At 43.7% G+C, this 27,670-nt stretch overlaps 1 protein-coding gene across 1 annotated transcript in view; it reads right to left on the bottom strand.

Annotated features, from left to right (window-relative positions):
• Positions 1-27,670, bottom strand: part of PPM1H (protein phosphatase, Mg2+/Mn2+ dependent, 1H) — a 158,942-nt gene that overhangs the window by 77,114 nt on the left and 54,158 nt on the right. Inside the window, exon 4 of the mRNA XM_008571003.1 lies at positions 4,893-4,977. Within this exon, the coding sequence (XP_008569225.1) occupies positions 4,893-4,977 (85 nt within the window). The remainder of the gene's footprint in view (positions 1-4,892; positions 4,978-27,670) is intronic.

Genomic DNA, 27,670 nt, shown 5'->3' with positions numbered 1-27,670 from the left:
GCATTGACATGAGGAGAGTCACCAGTGGAGAACAGAAAAGGAAGAGGATGTCTCTCTCCTCAAAGCCTTCTCCAGAGTAATAGAAGAAGCAACTGCTCTACCAGATGACCAGATATTAATGTAGAGATACTAGAAATATGAAACCCAAGAAAATAGGACACCACCAAAAGAATACAGTAATTTTCTAGTACCAGACCATATAGAGCAGGAAATGACTCAGAAGGAATTCTGAGCAACAATCTTAAGGAAACTGAGAAGTGAGAAGACTCATACACCATAATGAAATGAGAAAAGAAATCCAGGATATGAAGGAGGTAATTTACAAAGAGATTAATACCTTAAAAAATGATGTAGCAGAACTCATGGAACTGAAAGCTTCACTCAATGAAATAAAAAACATAGCCATAGCCATAGCAGAAGCAGCAGGCATTCTGATCTTGAAGATAGTCTTTTTGAAATAACCCAGGTGGACAAAAAAGAAAAGGAAAAGGCTGGTGCCATGGCTCACTCAGGAGAGTGTGGCGCTGGTAGTGCTGAGGCCGCGGGTTTGAATCCTATATAGGGATGGCCGGTGCGCTCACTGGCTGAGTGTGGTGTAGACAAAACCATGCCATGGGTTGTGATCCCCTTACCAGTCAAAAAAAAAAAAGAAAAAGAAAAGGAAAAAAGAATTTTAAAAATCACAACAATTCATTGAACTTGTTAAGACAAGTGAACAGATATGATGTGGGTGGGGTAGGGGAAATAGGGAGCGGGAAAGAGGAATGGGTAAAGGGTCATCAAAATCAACTAGAATGTATACTGAGAAGTTAAAATAAAATAAAAATAAATAAATAAAAATAAAAGAAAATCTAAGAGAGCTAGCAGACAACCTTTAGCGTACAAACATTCAAATCATGGGTGTTCCAGCAGGTGAGGAGAAGGAAAAAGGCATGAAAAACCTATTTGATGAAATAATAAACAGGGATAGGGAGAAACACAGACCTTCAGATCCAGGAGACTCAAAGATCCCCAAACAGATTCACCCAAAAAGATCCTCTCCAAGACACTTTATAGTCAAACTGGCAAAGCTCAAAGACAAAGAGAGAATCTTAAAAGAAGCAAGAGAAGATTGTCAAGTCAACTATAAGGAAGCCCCACTCAGATGAACAGCAGTCTTCTCAAAAGAACCTCTACAGGCCAGAAGCAAATGAGATAATATATTCAAAATACTAAAAGAAAAATCTGCCAGCCAAGAATACTGTACCCAGCAAGGGTATCCTTCAGAAATGAAGGAGAAATAGTCTATTTCCCAGACAAACAAAAACTGCAAGAGGTTGTACAAAAAGCACATGTACTTCACAGGGTCTGGTTTTCCAAAGCCTTGCAGTTTCAAATATTGACCTTACAAAAAACAGGAAAATTTCCCCAGGCTATTGAGTCTCTGTTGCAAGATAAGAATCATAACACAGCAAGGCTGCTGGTTTAAAGACAGACAGGTTACTAATTGATATGTAAAGTTACTAAAATGCTGTTGGAGGGAGAAGGAATGTTTGCTAGATCAAGCTTCTGTTAGTGGATCAACTTAATTGCATATTACCAGCTTCTATTGTTAAAACTTGTTAAACTGTGCTTAGCAAAACTCCACTGATATCTCTTCCTGTAACTTGCTGGTCTGGAGAATAAATGCAGGAAGAGAACCCCAATTCGTGATTAATTTCCCAAATGGAAGAAATGCCTCACGCTTGAGGGTTCTGGTATATTAACCCCTTTCTGGGGCATCTCACTGCTCAAAAGAGATGGGCTTTGAGTAATCTTTGGCAGCTCCATCACCCAGGGGAAGAGGAGTGACAAATCCATGGGAGGCAAAGCAACAAGAGTTCACCACCACATGACCAGCTCTGCAAGAAATCCTCAAGGAAGTCCTGAATCGGGAGTCCGAGAATCAATAATCACTACCACAAATACACAAGAAAGAACAAAGCCCACTGGTAGAAAAAAATGAAAATGAGAAAGAGAAACTAAATCTTACCACCACAGGAGTGACACCAAAATATCCATTAATCTTAGCAACATTAGAAGTGGTTCTTAAATAAAAATGAAGAAAAAATATTACAGTACTGTGGTTTGTAGGCCAGTAGGATTTTGGTACAGAGTGAATGTTTGTGTCACCTCCAAATTCATATGTTGAAGCCAAATCCCCAATGTGATGGTTTTTGGAGGTGGGGTCTTTGGGATGTGATTAGGTCATGAGGGTAGAGAGTTCCTGAATGGGGTTCATGCCCTTATAAAAGAGGCTTCAGAGAGCATCCTTTTCCCTTCTGCCACATGAGGCTGCATTGAGAAGACAATCATCTATGAACCAGAAACTGGGCCCTGCAAAGACACTTGATCTGCTGTACTTTGATCTTAGACTTACCAGCCTTCAGATCTGTGAGAAATACATTTCTGTTGTTTATAAGCCACCCGGTACGTGGCATTTTGTTACAGCAGCCTGAACGGAGTAAGACAGATTTGAAGTGGCAGGACTTTGATTCAAACAATAGTTAAATGATGAGTACTGTGTGCCACAAAAGAATTCTGCATGTATTACTTCATTTAATCCCTATACTGCCTTCTGAGGTTTTCTATCCCCATTACTGATAATGAGGCTGGGGTTCAGTGAACTGCCCTGCAGAAATCACACACACAGTTATGTGACAGAGCTGAGATCCAGAGCAAACATGTGTCTTATTCCAGCCATCCCAAAATATTCCACTGATATTCAGAAATCTGAGAAGTTTCAGCATTGCCCTTCTTCTTTAAAGTTAACCTCCCGTGTTCATTCTTGTAACATGAACGTATAAAATTATTCCAAAATAAAAAGTATAAAAACTTAACCTGTTATTACTTATTGCCTCTAGTAGAAAAAATGGAGGCCTGAGGAAACTGGAAATGTGTTTCAATACGAGAAGGAGGTGATGAAGATGGGGTGGAGTGGAGATCAGGGAGGCAACAAATATTGATTTGGCATCTCCTCTGTGCCAGCTGCTGTGCTGGGTACTGGCAAAACGGGATGACTAAGGTAAGGAGCTGCCCTCCAGGACTCAGAGCTGAGCAAACAATACCACACGCTGAGAGCCACACTGCACACATATAGATGTTGCTGCGTAAGCACTGGGGACTGACTTTCTGGGAGGATGAGGGGACACTTTCCAGAAGAAAAGACGTTTGTGTTGGGGTCTCAAAGGATGAGGAAGTGTTTTCCTGGCACAGCAGAGGGGAATGGTCATACAGGCAGGGTATATTTGTAAAGGCATGGAAGTTGGAGAGGTTATGACATGACCTGGAAATGGAAGATAGTTTTCTGTGGCTGGAGCATAGGATGCATGGTGGCAGTGGTGGTGGCAACAATGAGATGTAAGCAGGGAACGGGGCTCTGGGTGCCAAGAAGCGTGGCCTGCACTCTGTGTGCTGTGGGGAGCCAAAGGCTTTTTGGCAGGAGAATGATAAGGTTGGTTATAGGATCTCTTGAATGGCCTTGTGGAAGACAGATAGGAGAAAGCCAGGCAGGTGGCAGAGAGGCCAGCTGTTATAAACTCCACTTGGAGGGACTCTTGCAGCTCAAATGCCCTTGGTGACCCTCTAGCTCTCCATTTCACAAGTGACAAACTGAGGTCTGGAAAGGTTAAAAGACTTGCACAAAGCTGTCCAGTTAGTGAGTAGCAGGGCTGGGACCAGAATGAAGACCTTCTATTGTCTGCCAGGATCCCTTCCACCTGCCTAGATTATCAAAGACAAGGAGCAGGTCTAAAGTCTGGACTCCCTCACAGTGGCTTCAAGTTCATCAGTGTGAGGACAACACAAAGGTGAGAAAATGACAGAAGGTAAAAGAGTAAAAGCGCTGTTTTTACACTGGTTTTGGTTTCCTGCTATCTTATATATCAGATAACGAGTAAAACCAAAAACAGCTTACTTCCAAAATAAAAAAAACAAAAACACACACAAGTGAATCAAAAGTGCACAGCTACTTTCCAAATCAACCAACGCAATCAAATCCTGACTGTTCACACATAGTGAAATTCAGAGATGGGAACAAAGTCTTTTTTGAGTAGCCTAGGTAATTCTTTCCTAAGAGCAGATGGTCACTACTTTAGGTATGTTGTCTAAAATGAAATCCAGTTAGCAAGACAATATTTCATCCACAGAACTACTATTCATGGGTCTAGTCCCCAGAGATGTCTGTCCTAAAGTAACCTTAGGATAATTACCAGGTCACTTTTATCTGAGATTCTAAGCCTAGCATCCTACCCCTGGAATTTGAGGACAGGAAATTGAATCTATTCTGTTTCCTAGAAAACTGAGATTTTAGAGAGAAGCAAAGCCCACTTATGGTCCTTTCATAACTTCACCCCAAAGAGGGTGATTTACATAGAGATTTTATTTTCAGGGTAGAAACAGATTTTCTGACACCTGCACCTTTCCCAAAGGGCCCTTGAGACTTCATATCTGAGCATGAAGTAGTGTTGTGTCAGCGGCGATCTCAGATCGCCATGCCAGCAAAGGGTCCTCCTCACAACGTGATTCAGACCAAGCCCCTGTTTGAGTTAAAGTGAGTAGGACAGGGAAGAAGGTATCTGGGTTCTTCAAAACTGTTTCATATTGTACATACCAAACCATTATAAAAGACAGAGCACACAGCATCTTTAATTGGTTACAGATGGAAGAAACTCAGCCACAATAATAAATTCACAGAGGTGAAGTGTGTCGTCACACATGGATCTGAGATGTGTGATCCAGAAGGTGGGTGTGGGGGAGTTAATACCATATGTCACTTGAGTGCTGTGTGTCTGCTCCCATGTCAATAGCAGCATATTCCTCCAAAACAGCTCCGATGACATCCCTGCCCTCTGCCAAACCTAGGTGGCTCTTACCAGGTACTGAAGTCGCTGGCGCTCAGTCTCGGGGGTGAATTCCGAAGACATGGGAATAATTTCTCCATTTCTGATGATTATGGCCCTGAAATGGTGAAAATGCATTGTCAACAGCCAATCTCATAACTACACCAATTCTGTGACAACCATAGCTTGGTTCAGACCACACATGAAATGCCAAGAGATACTTTCTCCTCCCACCTGCACGGCAGAGTTCCCTCTTCCCAACTCTGGATCCTTTGCCGTGCTAGATGTATCTTTGTCTTAAGTGCACTGCATTCAGTTAGCTTATGTTTACTTTTTCTACTAGCTGGGAACGTGTCTTAACGTCCCAGCACCAAGCATACTACTTGGCACATAACGAATGCTCAATAAATGGATGGATGAATGAATGAATGACACAACAGAGACTCATTCTATTCCAGAGTTATCCAATAGAACATTCTTGTGATCATGGTAATGTTTTTAATCTCTGCAGTTCCATATGGCAGCCACTAGCCACATGTGGATACCGAGTATTTGAATTGTGGTTACTACAGCCAAAGAACTGAATTTTTATTTTATTTTTGGCAGTTGGCTAGTACAGGGATTGAACCCCGGACCTTGGTATTACCAGCACCATATTCTAACCAACTGAACTAACTGGCCAGCTGGAACAGAATTTATTTTATTTAATCTTAATTAATTTAAGTTTAAGCAGTCACATGTGGCTAGTGTTTAATGTATTAGACAGTGCAGCTTCAGATCCCTGTTACTCAAAGTGTATGTGGGTGAGCAGCATTGGCCTCACCTGTGAGCTTATTAGAAATGCAAAATCTCGGGTTCCACCCCAGACTTACTGTATCAGAATCTGTGTTGTAATAAGATCCCCAGGAAATTCATATGCACATTAAAACCTGAGAACATGTGGCCTAGACTCATGGGTTTCTAAGGTTATAACCTGGGTCTACAAAAAGCCACTCTCATCTTAAAGCTCAGGAAATTCACATACTCCAAAAAATGCACCCAAGGGCTATTGCTGACTCAAAGACTTTTGAGAGAACAGAGTTCCCCAAAGCAGATGTCTAAAGGAGAGGCTGCAGGATTGATTACCATCAAGCAACCTTTCCCGGGCCTATTCCCAACGGTGCCTCCTATTCTCAGACCTTCTGATTCCAAAGCAGTTCCTGACAGCCACTTTCCAGCTATCAATCGATGGCGGCAGAATGTTGCCATTTCTACAACAAATGGAAGTCGCTTGGGGAATTGCATTCCATATGAACCCAACAGCTCCCTTGCACGAGAGAATGAGAGACCTGAGACCTGTCACACTTCTCAGTGAAGACCCACAGACATGGGGAATGCCAGCTGGGTGGATGCCTCATTGATTTAAGGGGAGGCTGCATGCTTTGTGCCAAGAAGCCCTTGGGCACCCCTTCCCCCAACTGCAGAGGCAGTCTCTGACTCGGAAACAATCCCTATAAATGGCTGCAGCTGTCACAACCCCCTCCCAATCCCTTACCACCTGTGCCCCAGTTGCTAGCATCTTAGAAACACGTGGAGGGGTGCAGGCAGGGGATGAGATGACAACAAAAATCTCAACAGCTCTAGGAGGAAAAAAATCAGTGGAAGCTGTGAGCAAATATGGAAAAGTTCAGGGGAGTGGACTCTGGCAAAAGGATGCCTCTTGCTGTAATAGTCCTTTACCACTTCTTTTGTTATGCTGCCCAAAATATGACAAACTAAAAATTCCTTATAAACCCAGAGCCACTTGTAAAATGTAATCCCTCCCACCCCAAGGTGATGTCCACCAAATCAGTGTGTTAATTCAAATGGTCTTTGTTCTAATTATCATCTGACAATAACTACAAGAAAGTTTTGACAAAGGATAGAGAAACTGGGAGAATTTGAAAGAGGGTGGGTGGGTCACAAAAGTCTAGGTTAGGGTCTAATCTTAAAGTGCCAGAAGGACCCTGAAAACCTGGGCAACTGGAGTGAAAGTTGTTATTATGTGATAAATTCCAAAGGCAACCTTCTCTTTCAAAATTTTGCTTAAAGCTAGTCTTAACTCCTTTTCGTCCTTTCTACATGGCCCCTGAATTCCAGTTGGGAAAGTTAGATACGCTGGAGGGAAGTAAAAGATAGTGAGTGAATGGAAGGAGAAGGCAGGCAGGTGGAGGACGGAGTGTCAGAGACCAGGCAGAAGGTGGTCTGAGCGCCACTCCGCGTGGCTGCTGGGGAGAGGCCGGCCAGGCTCACTCAGGCCGTGGAAGATTCTCCAGGGTCCTCTCCGCATCAGTTATTCCCACTCCTGAACTTCCAGTGTCTCTCTCCACTGGATCTCCGCCCATACTACAAAGCTATGCTCAAAACACTTTGTGTTTAAAATCAAACCAAACCCAAACCAAACAAATAACACTCTCTTAATCCAAAACTCACCTTCAGGGATTGTCCTCTTCTTTTCTACTAAGCCAAGGCTTATAAATTCATAATCTACATTCAGGGTCTCTACTGCCTCATCACCCATGGATCCCTCAAACTGTTGTCACTGGAGTGACTAAATGGCCCCTTTCTTCCTCTATCCACTGGGCATCTCATCACTCTGATCATCCTGGCAGCATGTGACAGTCTGGGATACCCTCCCGTTTTCACTTCTACCTCCCAGGACACTCCTTCTCAGATTCTCCTTCCCTCCTTCGGCACTGCAGACTAGGATTTGGTCTCACTACTCTCTCCCCCTGGGTGATCTCATGTCCTAACTCCTTTACCCCCAAGGTTACGTTAGGTCCATGTCTTACAGGTTCCTTTAGCCTGGCACTTTTCCTAATATAAGGCACATCACATTTTGTAATTGATTACTTAGTTGTCTTCCATGCTAGCCTGTACACTCCTGAGGCAAGAGCCATGTCTGTCTTGATCAACATTGTAGTTCCATTACTGTGCACAGCACCAGGCCATTGTAGGCAGGGCTGGCTACATAGTTTCAGGGTCCAGTGCAAAATAAAAGTGCAGGGCCCCTTGTTTACAAATTGTGAATATGAAGGTGGCGACAGAAGGGCATTAAACGAAACATGGAGCTCTGTGTGACTGCACAGGTCACATGCTTACAAAGCCGGCCCTGATCATATGCCCTTAATATTTACTGAATGAATAAAAACTTCAACAACTGCATATGCTTTTGATTCCAGATAACCTTTCCAGCCCACACATCTCTATTGTGCTCCAGCCTGGAACAGCTAACTCGCAACAGATACATCCACTTGGATATCCACTGGCATCTCATACTTAGCAAGGCTCAAAATTAATGATCCTGTCCCTCCACCACACTCCCACAGCTGTCTGTCTTCCAGCATTCCCTGTCTACAAAATGACACTGCTTTCCAGCCAGCTGCCCATCCCAGAAGCCAGAGAGCCATTCTATATTGTTTACTCTTCCTATCCCACGCTTCCGAATGGGCAGCCAGTCCTGCAGATCTTGCCTCCTCAGGAGACCACACGTCTCTCCTTGACTCCCACTGCTAGTGCCTTGGGTGTGGTTTCCATCAGAGCTTGTCTGCATGGCTCAGGAGCTCCCGACTTCCCTCCCTGCCCCTGGCTCTGCCCTCCTCTGGCCCACGCTCCACGTGGCACAAAGGTGACTTTAAAGCACCACTTGCATCATGCACACCCCCTACCTACAGCCTTTTGATGGTTTCTCAGCATTTCCAATTTCCCTTGTTATCTGGCGCTTGCCTGTACTTCTGGCTTTAGCCTCACCCTTGTTATTGCTTTCACATCTGCTGCTCCCTCCTGATGGCCAGCCTATTCCTGAGTCAGCTCAGGAGAACACCTTCCATTGTCCTTCTGGTCCGCCTTCCATGCCACTTCTCTATGACCCTGTGCTGCCATATGCCTGGCTATACAGCACCCTCACCAGTCTCTGCTGTGACTGTGGGCTTCCACAGCATCTTAGGAGACTTAGCAGAGCCTAAGTCGTTGCCTCTGAGTCATCACTGCTCAGTGCCTGGCATGTGGCAGACAGGCAACAACTGTTTGCTGATGGGCAAGTGACTAAATGGATGAAGGGTGAGCTGGACTTGGGTGGATGAACAGAACTATCCAGAAACAAAGACCCTAAATAAGACTGTTCTTAGTAACAATAGTATTAGTTGTACATAGTCTGAGCCCTCAAAAATCCATACACCTTTTCATTGTTTTGCAAAAAGACAACAGACCCAAGAGGATGTTGCTCTGGCTGAGTCACCACTGAGAAGTGCCTTGAAGGACAAGAGAAACTGAGGCAGGGCCCCTCTCCTCAGGGGGCAGGGGAGGGAGAACGCAAAGGCGGCAGCCCCCACCAAGTTAATTTCAAATTCACACACAGCAAGGCATCTGCACTCAATTCCAACATTACTGCTCAGGTAACCCTAGCTCATTACTTCCTTACACAGATAATTATATCCGAATCCATCTACGTACAGAACATTATTTCTGTTTGAACTACCAAATGCATCCACGGATTAAAGATGACAGCATGTTTGGCTGCCAACCTTGCCAGTCCCTACATTGTGACACCTCTTCCTATGTGAACCTTGGTTCCTTTTGATCTTTCTCTCTTTCATCCCTCTGATCTTGGGATCAATTTGTCAGAGTGCTGGTCTCCGATCTGGAGCAGGGCAGGCAGAGACAAGAGGTTTCAAAAGGAACAGAGCTCATGTGAAGGCTGACAAATCTCATACTAAACAATCCATAAAGTAGAGAAATGTCTTTAAAGCTACATTCTCTCATCACAGGACCCCTGCACTTCGTATCTTCTACTTCATCATTTTATGAGATGCTTTTCCTAAGGAAAATGTAAAAAGCAACAAAAGCCGTGGCAGCGATGAGGTGCAGGGAGCGAGGTGCACGCCCTCACCTTCCTTCTGGGGCCTCAGGTCTGGACCTGTGGACATCACCAGCCATTGTCAGAATGCAGAAGACGTTCCATTCACCTCCCCGGGGTTTGGCCAGTGATTACATGAGAAAGTTTCTAGAGGTTAAAGTAATTTCATCAATTGGCAACCACCTCCTACTCAGTACCCCTTACCATACAGAGGGAATGGTTCTTAAGCAAATTCACCAAAGTTAAGGTCAGCCTTTCATTCACAGAAATTGCAGCTGAAATTCATATGCTTTAATTTTAATTCCAGTATAGTAAATGGGGCATTATTTGTGATAATGAATAAAGAAGAGGTAAAGCAAAGACATTAATCGTCTTCTAAATGCCCCTCCCCCAAATATTAGCCACATGAAAGGATAAAGGCAATTTATTCCTAACTGATGAGAATTTTGAATTTAGAGGACAGTTCTCACAAAATCCTTGTACTTCTATCCTCCAATGTTATATTTTGAAATAAAAAACACCTACTTTTTGTTTTCTGAGTTAGTCAAAATGGTGAGTTCTCAAGAGAAAAAGAAAGGGTGAAATGTGACACTCATTTCAAATATTTGCTCCATTTTACAATTTTTTAAAAAATGTAATTCGCTCCTAACTCCTACTCCTAACACTAACTCCTGTTAAATCCCATTTTAGTGTGATGTTCTCAGAGCAGGACTGACATGCTCCGAAAGGCACTTGACAAAGAAGCAAAAGAAAAAAAGCTGATAAAAAGACATGATTAGGCAATTGACAGAGGGGAAAATACAAATGTCCAATGAACATACAAAAAGACACTCAACTTCACTAGTCCAGGAAAATGCAAATAAAGTAAAAGTAGTATTTAATTTTGCTTATCAGATTGGCAAACATTTAAAAAATCAACAGTACTGTATAAGTAGTACTTGTAGGGTGAGAGGAAAATGCTATTTTCATAATTAATGGGAATGTGAATTGTTATATCTTTTAAATCTATTAAACTACATATTCAATAACAACATATTCAGTAACTACATAATCAACAGTTCAGCCATCCCACTTTTAAGAATATATCCTAAAGAAATAAAAGACAGTACATAGGATAAACAAGAATTCATACTTCGACGTATGCGTTCTGGGAAAGACTGGAAACAGCCTGAACATCTGTCAGAAGGGGAATTGTTGAATGGATTGGTTTATTTTCTATATATAATACAGTCATTACAGAAAAATGCTTTGTGACCTGGAGGTACCCATGATATATTAAGTGTGGAAAGCAAGTTGCAGAGTCATGTGTGGCACAATCCCATATTCTAAAGACAAAAACTATACGTAGATACCCATATGAGGAGTCTGATTCCAGGACAAAATCCTACGTGTGATCCTTCAGGCCCGATTGTAGGCAGTCACAAAGGCTTTGCCCAGCGGCCTCCCGGGGCAAGCTGCCCTCCACACTGGACTTGGGGCCCAGCCAGGGCACTGCGGTCTCTTGGGAAGCTGCAGCCAAGACCTCATTCCCCACGTCCTCCTGCATAGCTGCAGTGCTAGCCTGGGAGTCTTCGCCACCCTGATTCGGTACTTTTCCACTCTCAGTCCTCCCCTTATACCCCTTCCAGCCTCCCTTGGTCTATAAAATAAATGGCAGGAGCCTTTTCTTTAGAGTTCAGGGGCAGTGAGAGTTTTTCTGCCTCCTGCCAGTGCCACATGTCATCGGCCTCCCCCTGGGCCGTCCTGTGGAGAAAAAGGAAACATTGGGGAGCCAGCAGCTTTCTTTTTCTTTGCTTCTTGCCTGCACTGTAGCAGCAAGTGAATAAAGGCTTGTTACTTTCAGTTTAGTTCACTGTCCTTAACTGACCACCTTGACACCTGGCAGCTTGACAACATAAAATTATGTTTGAATGAGTAGCAAGAAAGGTATGGAAGTGGGAAACAGTTAATTTTTCTTTATGTATCTTTGTATTATTTGATTGTTACAGGGAATATGGGTTCCTTTTATACATGTGTAGAGGGATTTACCTGCCCCACTTTGGCCATACAGTCCCAGAAGACCTGGAGTCCTCCAAAATGCTGATTCACCTGTGTAACACTACCAATCTGTACGGACCCCACATGCCTCAAGCACCAGTCCACACACTTCTACCCAGAGGCTCAACCACATCTCAGAGGTCATTACTTGGAGCTCAGCCACGATCACAGAAGTATCCTGCATCTGTGTCAGGAGACACTGAGAAGCCAATGGCTAAATTTTATTACAAAAATAAGAATTGCTTAAACCTAAAAATGTGTGTACTTTTCCCCATCACTTGTGTTTTAAGAGGGGACTCACAAAAGTAGATTCAGAACTACCAAATATGCTCAAAAGTAAAAAGTATAAAAAGAGATTCTGAATGAAGGAGTAACTGGGTGACTGAAGAAGTTATCAGCCCTTTTTGCAGATGGTTAGATCCCATTAATCTTAGCCATACAGAGGAGTTTATACAGGTGCAATCCATCCCCAGCTCATGTGTTCTGTACTGGTCCAATACCGGTACAGATTTCTCTGGGGAACTGAGAACTGTCTTGAAACTCTGCCCATAGCACTGACAGTATACATCCGCGTATGATTTACTCAGTGGCCACAGGGAAATTTGCAGTGTGTTAAATCAGTGACATTGATAAGCAAAAACTAAACAAAACTCTTCTCCCAATTCAATTACTGCATTCATTGCCTGTGGGCTACATACCACCACACAACTCCCTGAGTTCAAGGCCCAGTCAGCCACGCAGGGGTTGGGAGGTGGCAGGATGGAAGAGCCCCTTCCCCCACACAGATCACTACTGGGAGTAAATGGAGTAGGAGGTGTCCTTGCTGGGAGGTAGCATGCAGCCCAGTATGCTCTCTATTGCCTAGAAGACTCTCCCTTGTTCCAGGACAAGCAAAATTCAACATACACTGTTTGTGTGTGTTGTATGCACACAGCCATTAGCCACGGCTATGTCCACAGCTACACTTTGGTGTAGCCTCACCCTGAAGAATGAGAAACTCTCCTCCTGGAACGTCTCAGGAGAGCCCCCCTCCCCCAGCACACACAGGATGCTGCTAAGTTTGAATAGCAGAAGCTCATTTACACACTCTCATTTCTAACCTTCATTAAAATGAGATGATGTCGCCTTAGTACACTGCAGAGCCTCTGCGTCATCAGCTACAGCTATAAAGAAAGCTTCAGATGCAGGCCAAGGAGTAGCAGATTAAGTTCTAAGAGGAAGATGAAGTTTGGAGAATCGAGTAGGGCCAATGCAGGAACACTGTCGGCAGCCTCTTTCTGTAACCCCTGGGAAGCCTAAAAGCCCCTGCTCTGCCAGGGCACATGCCAGAGCACGTCACCTTTCAGACATTCTGCCCTCTCAAGGTAAAACCTTTGGCCCCAAAACCAAACAAAATCCCAAAACTCACAGTCAAATAATTTTGCAAATAGGTGCTGTGTAAACATGGCAGGGGGACAACTGATAAACATATAGTCTTTCAGCCTCAGTAGAAGGCTTTGTCCAAGTGGCACAAAGAGTTTACTTCTTCAAGTACTTCCTCTGCTCTAAACTCACAGCAGTGACCTGTAACATAGAGAGAGAAATGTATATGTGTGTGTATGCATATATATATGTAGTTGGAGAAAGAGAGAGAGAGCGAGAGAGCCCTCCAAGCTCAAAAATAAAGGCAGAGTCTCTGTAGAGCAGAAATAGAAAAGATATCACAAACTGCCAGACTCTGGACTCAAGAAGCAGTTAACAGTGTCCGGGTGTCCAGCTTCCATGGACTAAAAGACATTAAAAGTCCTCTAAGCAAAACAAAGGAGAGAGGTCAAGCTCACACCTCAGGTCTGAATCTGAACCAAGCTGCTTCACTATGTTATGCCTTGGTTTCTTCTCCCTGCAGCAAGGGAACTTGCAGGACAGCAAAGCAAAGTGCTTTGAGGCTCTAGTTTGAAAGAGTCCTGGTAGTGCAAATTTTCATTCCTATCTCTAATTGCTCAGCAAGCAGCCAGCCCTGCACAGGAGAACCCCCATGTGTAGCTAAATGCGTGTCAGTGTAGAACACGCAAACTTGCGGGGGGGAAGGTTCTGCAGTAGCTATCTTTTCTGGGCTGTTATATGTCTTGACAGCTTACCTGGGAGGTTTTAGTGTGACAGGCAAAGCATGAAATGATAAAGACTGTGGGGCAAAGGCTAACTGCCAGGCCCTCTTCCAGCTCAGAAAATTCATGGCTTTGGAGGGAATTCACGTACATGTGAGTAATTGGTGGCAGTGAGGCTGTGTGTCGTGGCAGAAATGGCACTGGCCTAAAAGTCAGAATCTGTAGGTGCCAGCTCCGCCTTGGGCTGGTCTGTAACTCTGGGCCTTGGTGCCCTGGCCTATAAAAAGAAGGGGTAGGACTAGATGACTTCTTAGGCACCCTTCTATTCTACGGTGTAATGCTTCTGAAAAGAAGCCTGATACACATGGGAAACTCGACAGCTACTACAGTTACAATTCTCTTCTCAGGAGGTGGTAATCACCGCAATTCAGATTCTAATAAATATAAAGCAAACACAGAAGCGCCAGAATGGGAAAAGCCACCCTCCGTGCTTCTCTTAAATCATAATGGACAAGGGACCCATTATTGAGCAAGGCTCCCAGTGTAATTTCACTGTTGCCACCAGTCCCGTTGGAACAGAGCTGCAAACAAAAAGCATCTCTGACACTGTTAAGAGTATTCATGGATGCCCTGATTCTATTACACACTTTTTCAGCTGAAAGTGACTTGAAATGCAACATTAAACTGCTCATTTTCAGAATGGAGGAGAAAATCTGGTACAAGGTGACAGAGAGAAGCTGTTCGAAAAACGCTTTTTGACAGTGTGTATCAATTCCAAGGTATAGAGAGGAGGCATCCATTTTGTCCGAAAGCATCAGACCTTGTTGATTCTGTACAGATGCAGAAGCGTCTGTGTCCTTCAAAAATATCAGAAGTGTGTTGATGGGAAAGAAGGCAGGGCAGCTGACAGAACAAGCCGGGTTGGCACCGTCAGAGGATGACCAGGCTGTAGATGCTAATTAGAGGTGTCAAGAAATAGCTGAAGGGCTGGCCGGTTAGAGCGTGGTGTTATAATACCAAGCTCAAGGGTTCAGATCCACACCTCCTCAACCTCCCCACCAACTAGCCAGCAAAAAAAAAAAAAAAAAAAAAGAAAAGAAAAGAAAAGAAAAAATAGCTGAAGGGAACAAATAATCCCACCAGCCAGGAATGAGTTTGGGTGTGCCCAGTCATTCCATTTTCAGAATGGCTACTAAAGAAGTTTGCAAATACTATGATTCATTTAACAAGACCTCAAGTACCTCAATTAAGCTCCTCAGCAAAAATAGTCACAAAAAAATGGTCAGGGGGGAAAAAACTAAGATCTTTAAGTAGCTGCAAAAGTAACTGACCACTTGTAGGGCAATAACTGAGTCTTGTTCCTTGTTTTCCTCACATCCAGCCCATCTGGTATTCATACCACCGAGAATAATTTCTGTGTCATAATTCGACCACTTTCTGCAAACATCTTGCTGTACCAGCAACATTTATGAAACCCAATGCACCAGCCCAAGATTTTCCAGATCAGGTAAAAGCCTCGTAGCCATTAAAGAAAATTTTTGGAGATACTTATCATTTCTAAAAAAGGATGAGGGGTCCATCTGTAAATTAATGGCAGGGTGGTTTGTTTTTTGTTTTTGAAATATAATTCACATACCATAAAATTCCCCCTTTTAAAGTGTGCAATATGGGCTGGCCAGCTAGCTCACTTGTTTAGAGCGCAGTCTTGTAACCCTAAGGTCATGGGTTTGGATCCCCCTACTGGCCAGCTGCCAAAAAGAAAGTGTACGACTCAGTGGCTTTTAGTATATTCACATGGTTGTGCAACCATCACCATTACCTAATTCCAAGAAATTTCATCAACTCAGAAAGGACCACCAAACCCATTAGCAGTCACTCCCCTTTTCCCCTCCCTGTAATCCCTGACTAATCTGTTTTTTTATTTCTATGGATTAGTCTATCCTGGACATTTAATATAAATGGACTCATACAACACGTGGTCTTTTACAACTGCTTTCATTCACTAAGCATTTGTTTTCAAGGTCCGTCCATGCTGTAGCACGTGTCAGTGCTACATTCTTTCTCATGGCTGAATAATACTCCATTGCATGACTATACCACATGTCGTCTATCCATTCATTAGTTGATAGACATTTGGGGTCTTTCCACTTTTTGGTTATTACAAATGATACTGCTATGAACATTTGTGTACACGTTTTTGTGTGAATATACATTTTCAATTCTCTTGGGTATATACCTAGGAGTGGAATTACTGAGTCATATGGTAACACTATGTTTAACTTTTTGAGGAACCACCAATTGGTTTTCCAAAGTGGCTGTACCATTTTATATCCTCAATTGGTGGGTTTTAAAACTCTCTCTTAAAGGACTAGAGTTCAAACTCAACTTATTTCTAAAAATCCCACTGTGATTCCTTATCTGGCACCATTTTAAAAGCACCTTGCTGGAAAAGTTTTGCCTGTATGATTAGATTTCATTGCCTACACTGAATGAACACTTAATGTTTCATTTTCCATTTGCATCAGAGAGTACACATTCTGCTTTTCACAAGTGCAGGGTCAACACCTAAAATCCACAGCACCGTGCACTCCCCCAGTACCAATGTGTACAACTTCTTCCCAAGTCCCAAAGCAAGCACATCTTTATCCTCTTAGCAAGTAGCCAGACGGGGTGAGTCCATCAAAGACATTTTTATTTTTCTCTCTACTGCGGTCATTTGTGGGGTAGGATGGATCTTTTCTTTCTCTTTTTTAATGACTGATGACTACAATCGTTCACTGTTTGTGTGCCAAGGTAGGCAGGACATGCAGAGTCCGGGAAGCAATCTCTTTACTAATACTCTGCATCAGCCACACTTGTTAGATTTGTGTCTAACTCTGACCTCTTGACTTTAAAAAGGCAATGCAATGGAGCAACTGGACAGAGTCCCAACATGAGAAGTAAAAACAACTCAAGGGGTGGAAAATAGATCCTCTGAAAGAGGTTAAGCAATTGTGGTATTCTAGCCAGAAGGAAACAATGAAGAGTGGTTTGATCACACTCTCCTTCATGCATTTGAAATGGTTTTATTCAGAGAACAGTGGGAGACCAGTTCTTCATCCTCAGAGTGAAACAAACAAGAGGAAATTCCATTTAAATCAAATCAGTAAGATTCTATGGTTGGAAATAGGAAAAAATTTCCTGATCTTCCCATTATACATTTGACCAAAGCCGACAGGTCTCCACCCCTGACATTCTTCAAAAGGACATGAAGGAGCTTTGTCTGTATTTGCCTGCCAAGAATCTTGAGGCATCTTTCACTGTTGTTTCTTTATGACACCATAAATCAGGAACTGCATCTGCTGCATGAGGGCAAAACTGGATCGATGAACACTTAGATCTTGACTGTATAATGTCTTGAGAAAGTCTTGCAACCTGCACTATGGAAGTAAACAGGCCATCCTGTTTGCTACATGCCCCTGTTCAAAATAAGCGACATGACTTCACCAGGCAGGGCAGATGGGCTCATCTGTGGCCCACAGTATACATGCTAGATGCTGCATGCCAGCTGTCCCTGTGAAGCCTCTTGGGTTCTGCCTGGTGACAGTTACCTCAGGTCAGTTTGTCACACAGCGAGGGCCTGGGAAGCCCTTCTCTTATCCACTGAATATAACCCATTCACAGTTGGGTTTGGGAACTAGCAGAGGTGTAGTGGAAAGTGATCAAAGCTTGGAGTCCGAAGTCTCGTTCAAGCTTTGAACTAACTATGCTGGGAAAGCAAGTTAGCCATACAGGCTCGATCTTCCCCATTTAAAAAACGGACAATACCACTTTTTTTTGTAGACTGAGTATACGTGCAAAGGGACTGTAAGTCTAGCTTATTAGTGATACTGAATGAATCATTAAAGGAAACTCACATATCCAAAGGTCAAACTAGAATAGTCGATTACCTGAAGTTTTGTTATATTGTACACAGTGATAACTGTCCATAGTTGCAATCCTAAGGAACTGTATAAAAGAAAAAACAAATCGTCTTTAGTGACCTCATTTATGTTTTAATGATAAAATGGTACAATGATTGCCAATTGTCATTTCCATTCATGTATTGAGATCCCCCAAGGACTCTGCAGAAAAGAAGGGAGCATGACAGGGGAGAATTGGGACATTTCTGCTACTCTTGATCAACAGCTTTAAAACCCCACCCTGTTCATAAATATTAATGTTAGAGTCCCCTTATCATTTTCCCAAGCATATCTGTAATTTAGAATTTTATTTTGACAAACAGATATATAAAGCATTCCCATGCCAAATCCCCTTTCCTTGCAAACATTCTATTCAACCCATAATTTACTTGAGAATCTTGTAATTGTCCAAATGAAAAATGAGTCCAGTCTGTGTCTGCGGAGGCCAAAATTCTTAAAGATAAAATACATAACTTAGTTTTTAAAGAATACACGTGGGAAGTAAATGGGAAGAAAAAGCCCGGGAATCTGCTGAGGTTTCCAGCTTGGGCGATGGAGGGTGGTGATGCTGTGAACGACAGGAGACAGGGAGAACAGCCAGTGTGGAGGAGAAAGGACTGCATCTCAGGCATGTTGAATCCGTAGCCCGTGTCTGATGCCAGGTGGAAAGGCCAGGGAGGACACAGTTGGAAATATGGGGCTGATGCTCAGGAATGAGGTCAGGGCTGGAGAAACAGACTTGGGGACAGTCACGCTTATAGGGTAGTTAAGACTATGGAATGGAAACAAGTGTTCCAGGGAACACATATAGAAAAATGGGTGATAAAAACAAAGCAGAGAACATAGAAAGATGGGTCGATTCCCTCATCTACCTCTATTTCACAGAATAAATCAAACTGTCCTTCACAGAATAAATCAAAGAATTTGGGTTAGCTTGTACTATGCTTCCCATGGAACACTCTTTTGAGTAATAATAGGGAACCACCAAAAAAAGATGCCTCATGCTCACGAGAGTTCAGGAAACACATCTTTTTTGCAGGACTGTTCTGAGCCTTTATCACACTGACATGGATCGTTGTTCACCAAGACCAGGTGTCTGTGTAACAGTTCCTAACTCTGACTACAGGAGGAACATCTCCTAATATCTCTTCACTTCTCTACCACGTGTGGGTCAGGTTCAGGGATAGACATACTCGACTGAGCGACCGCTTAGAGACATAGTGGGCTTTGCTCTTGGGATTCTGAGCCCCTACTCCTAAAGCCTTGCCAGATGAAACATCAGGATGTTTCCCTTTTTGGAAAAGGCCACACTAGGCCATCTCTCTCTCTCTGAGTCCCTTTTCTTTTTTGAGGTGCACAAGCAGAGGTAAGGGGGTCAGAGACTGGGGTGGGAGCTACCTGAGAGAAAGCCAGGCTCTCTACCTCTCTCCCTACTCTCTTTTCATTTAAATAGTTTGCCAGGTAAGAGGGCTTGGGGCTTGCCCCTGCTGCCCTGATTTCAACTAGCTCTGACTTGAAGCTTGGGGGCTTTCTTGTTTTGATTCTCATTTTATTTTTCTGTTTTCTGCTTTTCTGGAATGGCTTTCCCTCACCACCAGCACCAGAAAGAAAGAGGCACACAGGCCGTTCTGGTCTTATGCCCTGGACCTGCTTTTAGCTTAAACAAAAGAAGACTGACACATTCCAGGCTGGCTCGTGAAGGGACTGCACTGGGATTTAAGGCCAAAATCTGTTACTTATAAAATGTGTTCCTTTGCCTTATCCTCTGTCCATCTTCTTGGGATTGGTCGGCAAGGTCCAGAATAGGATCTGAGAACTAAAGTTTCCAGGTCTCAGGCATGTAGCTTCATATTCCTCCCTAGACCTTCCTGAAATCAGGTTGAGCTTTAACTCAACTCTGCAGAATGGTGTTGTCCTCTCTATAGATTCCCTCATGGGAAGGTTCCACACAGAGGAACCTCCCTGACATTTGCAGGTAAAGAAATGTGTTTTGGACCTTATATTTTTCCCATTTTGCAAACTCTCATTAATACTAGTATGGGGTTAATTTCAGACCTCATTACTTCCGACAGGAAATTGATCAAGGATGGACAGTAATACCAACTTATCAAAAATGTTCACAAGGCTAAAACTCAGAATAGACTTGTACTTACAGAACATGGTGAAACACAGAAGTGATCCTATTTTTATTCTTTTATTTATTTATTTGTTTTTGACCGGTAAGGGGATCGCAACCCTCGGCATGGTGTTGTCTGCCCCACGCTCAGCCAGTGAGCACACCGGCCATCCCTATATAGGATCCGAACCTGCGGCCTCAGTGCTACCAGCGCCGCACTCTCCCAAGTGAGCCACGGGGCCGGCCCAGAAATGACCCTCTTTAGTTATATTTGAAAAATAGAAGTGGTTAAGAAGAGACTGACTGCTTGAGAACAAGGGTGCAACGTTGCTAGATGACAAATCAGAAGTACTATTTTATTTCTATCCTCTCTGTCAGATTGAGAAAGGGAATAACCACGAGTAAAACTTATGCCCAAAATAGGCAAAAATATTACAGAGGAGAACCCTGCTGCAATAAAAAAGATCAAACCATCTGGCTTCAACAGATTGCATTTTGAGGGCCTAAGAGTTCTTGAAAATTAGACTGTCACAGTGCTGTCAGGAACCTGGGAGCCAAAGCAGCGAAGAAGAGATGTGCCCAAAGACCAAAGAGAGGCAAATCAGGACTAGTTTTCAACAAGGGAGACAATGGAGTCCGCAAACTAAGGAGGAGAGACTTGATATCACCTGGTATAAAATTCTAGAGCATCATTAAAGAAAGGCATGTGAGGGCTAGTCACAGAAAGCAGTGGTCACTCGACGTCTGCCTGGGTCCTCCAAAAGAGTAAGTCATGTCATTCCCGATCTTTCTCTCCCCAACCCTTTTTTGTCCAGGTAAAAGACATGCCACAGGCATAGTATCTACTTGGACTTTAGAAACCAGCAGCATTTTTCACGATCTTTTGGTTGAAAATGAAGAATAGGAGCCAGTATAAGTAAAAATAGGCCAATTAACAATGGCTGAAATGTTTACAAAATTAGAGTTTCAGTTCATGAGACACTCGTGGTTCAGCTCTGTGGCATGGCTGCCGAGAAAGTAAGGCAGGCAGTAAGGACACCACCGTTACACAGGAGGTGGCCTAGTGGTCAGCTCTACACTGCACAAGTCAGTTCAGTTCTGAGAGGTGCCACATAGTAATAGGGAAATCACACAAGAACAGGGCCAGGGACAGACACCTGGGTGATACAGGGCTCAAATCAGCTATCTGAAGAATATTTGGAGGAAACCGGGGATGTTTATTCTAAAGAAGTGAAGACTTGTGCAGGATTACAACAGATGACGTTTGATATCCAAAGGACTGTCCAGTGGAAGAGTGAGTCATCATCTTTGGGTGGCAGGAATATAATGTCTTTCTTTTCTTCATATTGTTTATTTGTATTTTTTACATTGTACATAAGTAATGTACAATTGCTTATGTAATAATAAAAAGGTTTTTTAAAATAAATGTTTTGTGGAGTAAACACATGCATATAAATATGCTAAATAAATTGCTGGGGGAAAGGGAGGGTTGTCCTAAACAAAGAGGAGGTCCAGGCCAGAGTATACTGAGACTCAGCTGAGTTGGTGCCTCTGGAGAATGTGGTCATGAAAAGGTGAAGGGTATTTACTGAGAAATATAAGGAAAAAGTAGGAGTGAGAAAAAGAGTGGGTAGCTGAATCTCGAAGGAGCTGACAGAATGCAGTTAGGGAAATGATGACAGTACATGAATGGCTAAAAAACCATGGGAGCAATCTCTGCTGTGAACTATGGAGATGGGAGTGAGAGACAAACCATTGTTTCTAACCAGGAACCAGCTGGACCTAACTAAGCTGACTTGAGAGGTGGCTGTGATGTCAGCAAAGATTTAATCAAAGCTAAAGAGAGTATCTCCAAGACTCAAAGAGGAAAAATCTTTGAGGGTTCACAAGGGACACTCAATGCTGTGACTTGTTCAGTTGGAAAATGAAGACGGAGAGAGGGTAGGCAACCAGAAAACATCAACCCCAAGGGCGAGGTCCTGTGGCCAAAAAGGAGCCCATGGCACTGTTTGGTTCTTTAAGTGTATTGGGAGCTCAGTTACTCCAACTGCCTTGTGAGATGCCTCGGCTGGATGGCCTTTTACCCCCACACTCCCTCACACTGTGGTATGGTTGGGTTGTGATTCTGAATTTTCTCAGTACAAAGAGTAGGGGATAGGAAAGGAGGAAGAACATCATCAATAAAATCAGCAGCATGATTTCTGACAGATAAAACATGTCTTTGCTGGGATTAGTCATGCCAAAAGTGGAAACTTAGCTTCCATGAAAAAGTAGTTATACCATTCCCATTTTCAACACAAGATGGATATGAAATACTTCTATTATGGGCTAGTACATCTGGAAAAAAAAAAACAAAAAACTTCACATCAAAAGTATCTTAAGCTCTAGCCTACTAGTTACTTAGGGTTTAACCTCTTTCTCAAACTGTAAAATGAAAATAAACCAGTTCACCCTTATATATTTCACAGGAATGATGGGGAAAAAAAAAACAAAAAAAGACCTCAATGAAGAGGTAAATATGCTGGAAGAAAATACACTCTAGTAAAGCCACTAGAAATTTGTCATCATAGATACAGTATTTTTGAATGTTTTTCTGAGAGCAAGGTACAAGTTGAAAGTTTGTCTTGACAGCATTATTGGAGAGGCATTTCCTACCATAACATCACTCCAGGAAACACTTAGAAGAAGCCCTGTCTTTCAAGCTCCATGTTTCTGTGGCCCCATTTCTATGGACTTACTCAAATTTACATTTTGAATGTTTAGCATTGGTCAGAAAGTCACACACTCCATAGAATAAGAGGCTCTTTGAACACAATTATCCTATCCCCTTTGCCTCGTCTCATTCACAACTACGTCTCAGAGGAGAAAAGCAGATGGAGGCTTTCCACACACCAACTTTTACAGCCCCGGCCTGGTGCAGTTTAGGAGTGAGGTTCAGAGGGAATTAGAGAGAGCATTAATAGAGACATTCACTGTACTGTGAAACATGAGTTTGCTGTTCAAAAGGCTAAACTGCAGTGCTTAAAGCTAAGTGCTTAAAACTACCCCAGAATCCTAAAGTCATGTATCCTAATTACAATCATGTTCCTTTAATCAAAGATGAAACAGTTAATACTTTCCCGTGTTTGGCTGGAATCATGCAGTCATTCGCTGTAGTTGTGAGGTCCCTTTCATGGGAATCAACATCTTCATTTGGTTTCCACATGAATAATTCTTGCAAGTTGCAAAGTCTTTGAAGGGTGTCTATTTTTGCCTTGAGGTCTGGTGGCCTCAAAGTCCACATGAGCCTCACAGATGCAAACTATCTGAGCATGATTCATTTATGCCTACAGCATTCTCTGCAAAGGGCGGTCCCTGCATGTGTGAGGTTTCTGTATTTATAATGCTCATGCATTTATTTGTAGTTAAAATTGTTTTCACAAGTCTAAGGAATTTAAAGATGATCTACAATGCACATTCATGGAGAATTAAGCCAAAACCAGTTTCATGACTGAATCAGTGTTTGCTGTAACCTGGCAGTGGGACACAGACTTTGCCAAAGCTTCAAACATCTTATCTTTCTGTCTACACATTTGCAATCATCTCACTCCCCACACCACCAGGTGGGACAGCCCATCTTGTACTTTGCATTGCCCCAGCCTGACAGCTCTTCCTTCCTCACAAGAAAGGGATGGAGACAAAGTGCTGAGAATCCCTACAAAAACCCTTCATCTACGAGTGTTTGGTAAGTTTAGGGATTCTGCATTGTGGAGATGGCATGCTTAATGTCATAAACAGGTTGGGGTGAGAGTCATCATCTTCATGGGTGGAGTCAGGGGGACCAAGGCTGAGCACTGGCTCTTCCACTTGTCACCTGCAACCTTGAGCTGGCTATTTAACCTCTCCAAGCCTCAGCTCACTCCTCTATAAGACACGGCCACCTACTGCATGGCATGCCATGAAATCAACTAAGTCAGCCCCCGTCCAGGCCTGGGCACCGCATCCAGGTGGGGTAGATACGCAGGAATGGGAGTGGGCGTCAGGAGCAGCAGTTCCGATTTCAGACCACCTGCTTTGTGGGTGGCAGGTTGCTTTTCAGCTGTGTGACTAATTGTTCACTATTTGACAAGGCAGGTGAAAGTACAACATAAATTGCTACAACCTCTTGCCAGTCCTCAGCTCATTTCTTCCTCGGCTCCTCCTCTCTCAGTGGGTAATTAGGGAGAACACTTGTCAACTACAGAAAGTTGAAACCACTAATGTGACTCCAGAACTCACTGCAGATCATTAAACATTTACTAGAGGTGCATCATGCAGAGATGTGGTAAATGACATCTCTTCACAGAAACTGTTGAGCTCTGAAATCTTATTAAACTGTTTCATTTTAGAGATGAAGAAACCAAGATCGAGGAGATTAGCCATTTGGCCAGACCAAACCTGAGTCTTAACTTTCACCTCAGGGTCTTTATTCGCGTGCTATGCTCCTCCTGCTCATGGTACACTATTACTTCTCAGCTAAACTCCTTGTTATTTTTGAACACTTGGGGACAGCTTTGAGAGAGCCAATGTCCTGAAATAGAGGACATCCTTGGTGCATTCTGCCACGAAGGTCAGGGCTCTTCTCCACCCTGGATTCCTACCTCGATCCAGCTGCTATTTTTTCTTTTGTCTGCACTGGGTTTCTGCCCCATGCCAGGGGTGACCACCCTCCCGTTCTCTCCTTTGTAAAATCCAATAATACTCAAACTGTTGAACTCTGGTGAATTTCCATCCAGACAATTACCTGGGACAAAAATAGTGAAATGAGAACAAATGGGAGTGACCCAGAAGAAAAGAGAGTATGTGCACTCGGAGAGACCACTTACTCTGGAGCCAGGACATTGAGAGGCACTGTCTGGGGATACCAAAGTCCCCTGGCTTATGTCCTACATTGCCGAGAGGGGGAAACGTGTGCTAGAAATCTAGGTATGCCCTAAATCAGTGAGTGGACATCATGGCTGCAAATGTTAGACAGAGCCAAACCACCAATCTGAAGCAAATCTGTCTCAAATGTTGGGTAATAGCTATACTGAACAAAAACATTCTGTCCACATGGAGGGCTCAGCCTCCAAAGGAGCTGGAATTTTTAACGATAAAAAATGGACTCAAATTAAATCCACGTGACCTTGAGTCCCAGTAACACCACACTTTTACTGATCAGATTAGAACTTCCAAGACTTCTCTCCCCCTTGTTTTCTTTCTTTTGGGGAATATGCTTCAAGCACCTACTTTGTGCCAGGCACTGTGTTAGGCTGGGAACCAGAGAGAGCGGTCTTTGCTGCACGTAGCTTACAACCCACAGAGGGGCCATGACCGTCTATGAAGGCGGGGGTACCCTCAGTCAGGGAGACTGAGAGGACTGGCAGGGGGGAACCCTGTAGAAAGCTGGGGGAGAGCATCCAGGTGTGAGTAACTGCATGTGTGTGTGAGGAGCGGGACAAAGCCAGTGTGGCTGGCTCAGTGAGGAAGGGGAGACGGGGCCAGCCAGGCGGACCGCACAGTGGTTCAGATGAGTTCCACAGCGAGCTCTGAGGGGCTTTGAGCAGAGGATTCATCTCTTACAAAGGTGATCACTGTCTTGGGTAGAAAATGGACTAGTACGGGACAGAGCTGAAAGAGGGAAACTGGCCAACTGCTGAAGTTTAGTGAGAATGTGGCAGTACCCGACCGAAGGCGGTGCAATGGAGAAAATGAGAAGCGCTGTGCTCCAGGTGTCGTCTGGAGTTGGAGCTGATGGGACGTGTGTCAGAATGGATGGGGAGCCGGGGATGGTGGGGTAGGAGCCATGTTTACTAAGTGTCTCCATGTGTTGGGGGTTGAGAAAAGGTGTTTCCCCACAATCAGCCACCTCTGTCATATGCCAGGCCCTGTGCACCCATCGTTAACACTGTCATCCTAGAGGAAGTGCACCTACTTGCCTAGGGTCCTTTAAAGACTGCTGAAGAGCCTGCAATGTATCAACATTGTTGCAGTCTTTTCAAGCAGCAATAGTATGTACAAGCACTTTTTTGAAGGGCCTAAGCAGAGTTGAGCCCACTTCTGGAAGAGCTTTGAGAGCATACTAAGACAAGATTTGATTCCTGCCACAAATAAGCTCTGGCCTCTTAGGGAAGAGTGAGACCTAGTGATGCTGCCATGTGAAAAGTCAAGCAATAGCACAGAGAAGGGAGACCCGTGGGCCCCTGGCGCACGGAGGGGCACTAGCAAACAGGCAGCTGCCTAAGGATGGGACAGGAAAGACTTCAAGGAAAAAGTGGTACTTAAGTTGAATCTTCTAAAAGTCGTCCCAGGGGTGTGCTTGGCAGAGGCGGAGGGAAGCACGTAGCATGGAAGTGGAAGCATGCCATAAAGACAAGCAGCAGGCACAGTTTAGTTCTGGGAGATGTGAGCACGAGGTCTGGTATTGCCAGGGCATAGGGTGTGAGGGTAAGGAGGGACAGATGAAGGTAGAAAGGGGCTGACAAAGACGGCTAATGCATCTGGACTTGATTCTGAAGGTGACAAGTCTCTGAAGAACTTTAAGCAGGGAAGTGAGGTGGCCACCCCGCATTTTAGCGGTCTTGGAGACTGGATGGGACTGGTGGAGTGACAATTCCTATAAGAAGCCCAGGTCAGGCTCCTATATGGAGTGTACAAAAGATGCAGCTGGTTATGACAGGAATTGGTGACAGATATAGGGGAGGAGAGAGGAGGGAGAAAGGGTGTCAGGGTACATTATCCTAGGTATTTGGGGGGCACTTAGTGACACCTTAGAACAAAGTTGGAAACACAGGAGAAAGGACACCATTTGGGAAAAGAAAATTCCTTTAGTTATGGACATTTTAAGCATAAGGTTTGCAGGACACCTTATTTATTCATACCTTATCTTATTCCAGGAAAGATTTAAAGTGAGATTACATAAATACACACAGGATAAAATAAAGAATAAATATATGTGGAAAATAAAGCTAGAAAGATCAGAGGAAGCTAGGAATTAAGTTAATACAGAAAACATGTGCTGTAAGGCCCTTACATTTGCTGGGAGTGGGTCACAAATGCTTCCTAACAGGCAACATACACTAACCAGAATCAGTTTACACAACTCAGGGTCCAAAATGAAAAAAAAGAAACCACTCATCACCCTGCCCCAACCCCTGGCCTTTTCTAAAGTGCACATAAAAGTCCTCTGTGGTACGTAGAAAAGAGGCGCCTGTGTGATGAAATGAACATGTCCTTCAGTGAACACAGCAGTGCATTTCATAGAGCTGTTTCTTGCAACCTTGTCCAGTGGAAACAGGAGAGCCATTCAGAAAACCATTTTGGGGGCCACATGTGTGAGGTTCAGTCTTCATCCAGGGATAGGTTTGGGAATTTCTAGAAGGATGTGAGAATTGACAATCCTCCCTATATACTGTTTCTCTCCACAGAATCTTTCATAGACACCAAAAGGCAGCAAGTTCACAGTTACCCTGCCTGACAAATACCTGGAAAGCAGCTATGTGTGTGCCAAGCCAGTCCACAAACCTGGTTAGGCTTGGGGGTGTTGGGGGAGAGGAATGATCAAATTCGAGGGAACTTAATGTCCAACCCTGCCATATACCTCATGGAAGGGCCCCTGATGTTTTGCAGAAAGGGGGAAGGTGACATGAGAGGGGAGAGGTGACCAGAAGCAGGTGATCATGGGGCCTGAGGTGTGGGAAAGGTTTTGGGCATCTATATCCAGGCAACATCAAGATGTAAGTGGTCAATGAAGGTGCATGAGG

The sequence above is a fragment of the Galeopterus variegatus genome, unplaced genomic scaffold (assembly GCF_000696425.1).
Source record: "Galeopterus variegatus unplaced genomic scaffold, G_variegatus-3.0.2 Scaffold653, whole genome shotgun sequence".
Classification (NCBI taxonomy): domain Eukaryota; kingdom Metazoa; phylum Chordata; class Mammalia; order Dermoptera; family Cynocephalidae; genus Galeopterus; species Galeopterus variegatus.
The sequence above is the reverse complement of the archived record's forward strand: the minus strand, read 5'-3'. Positions and strand labels throughout refer to the sequence as shown.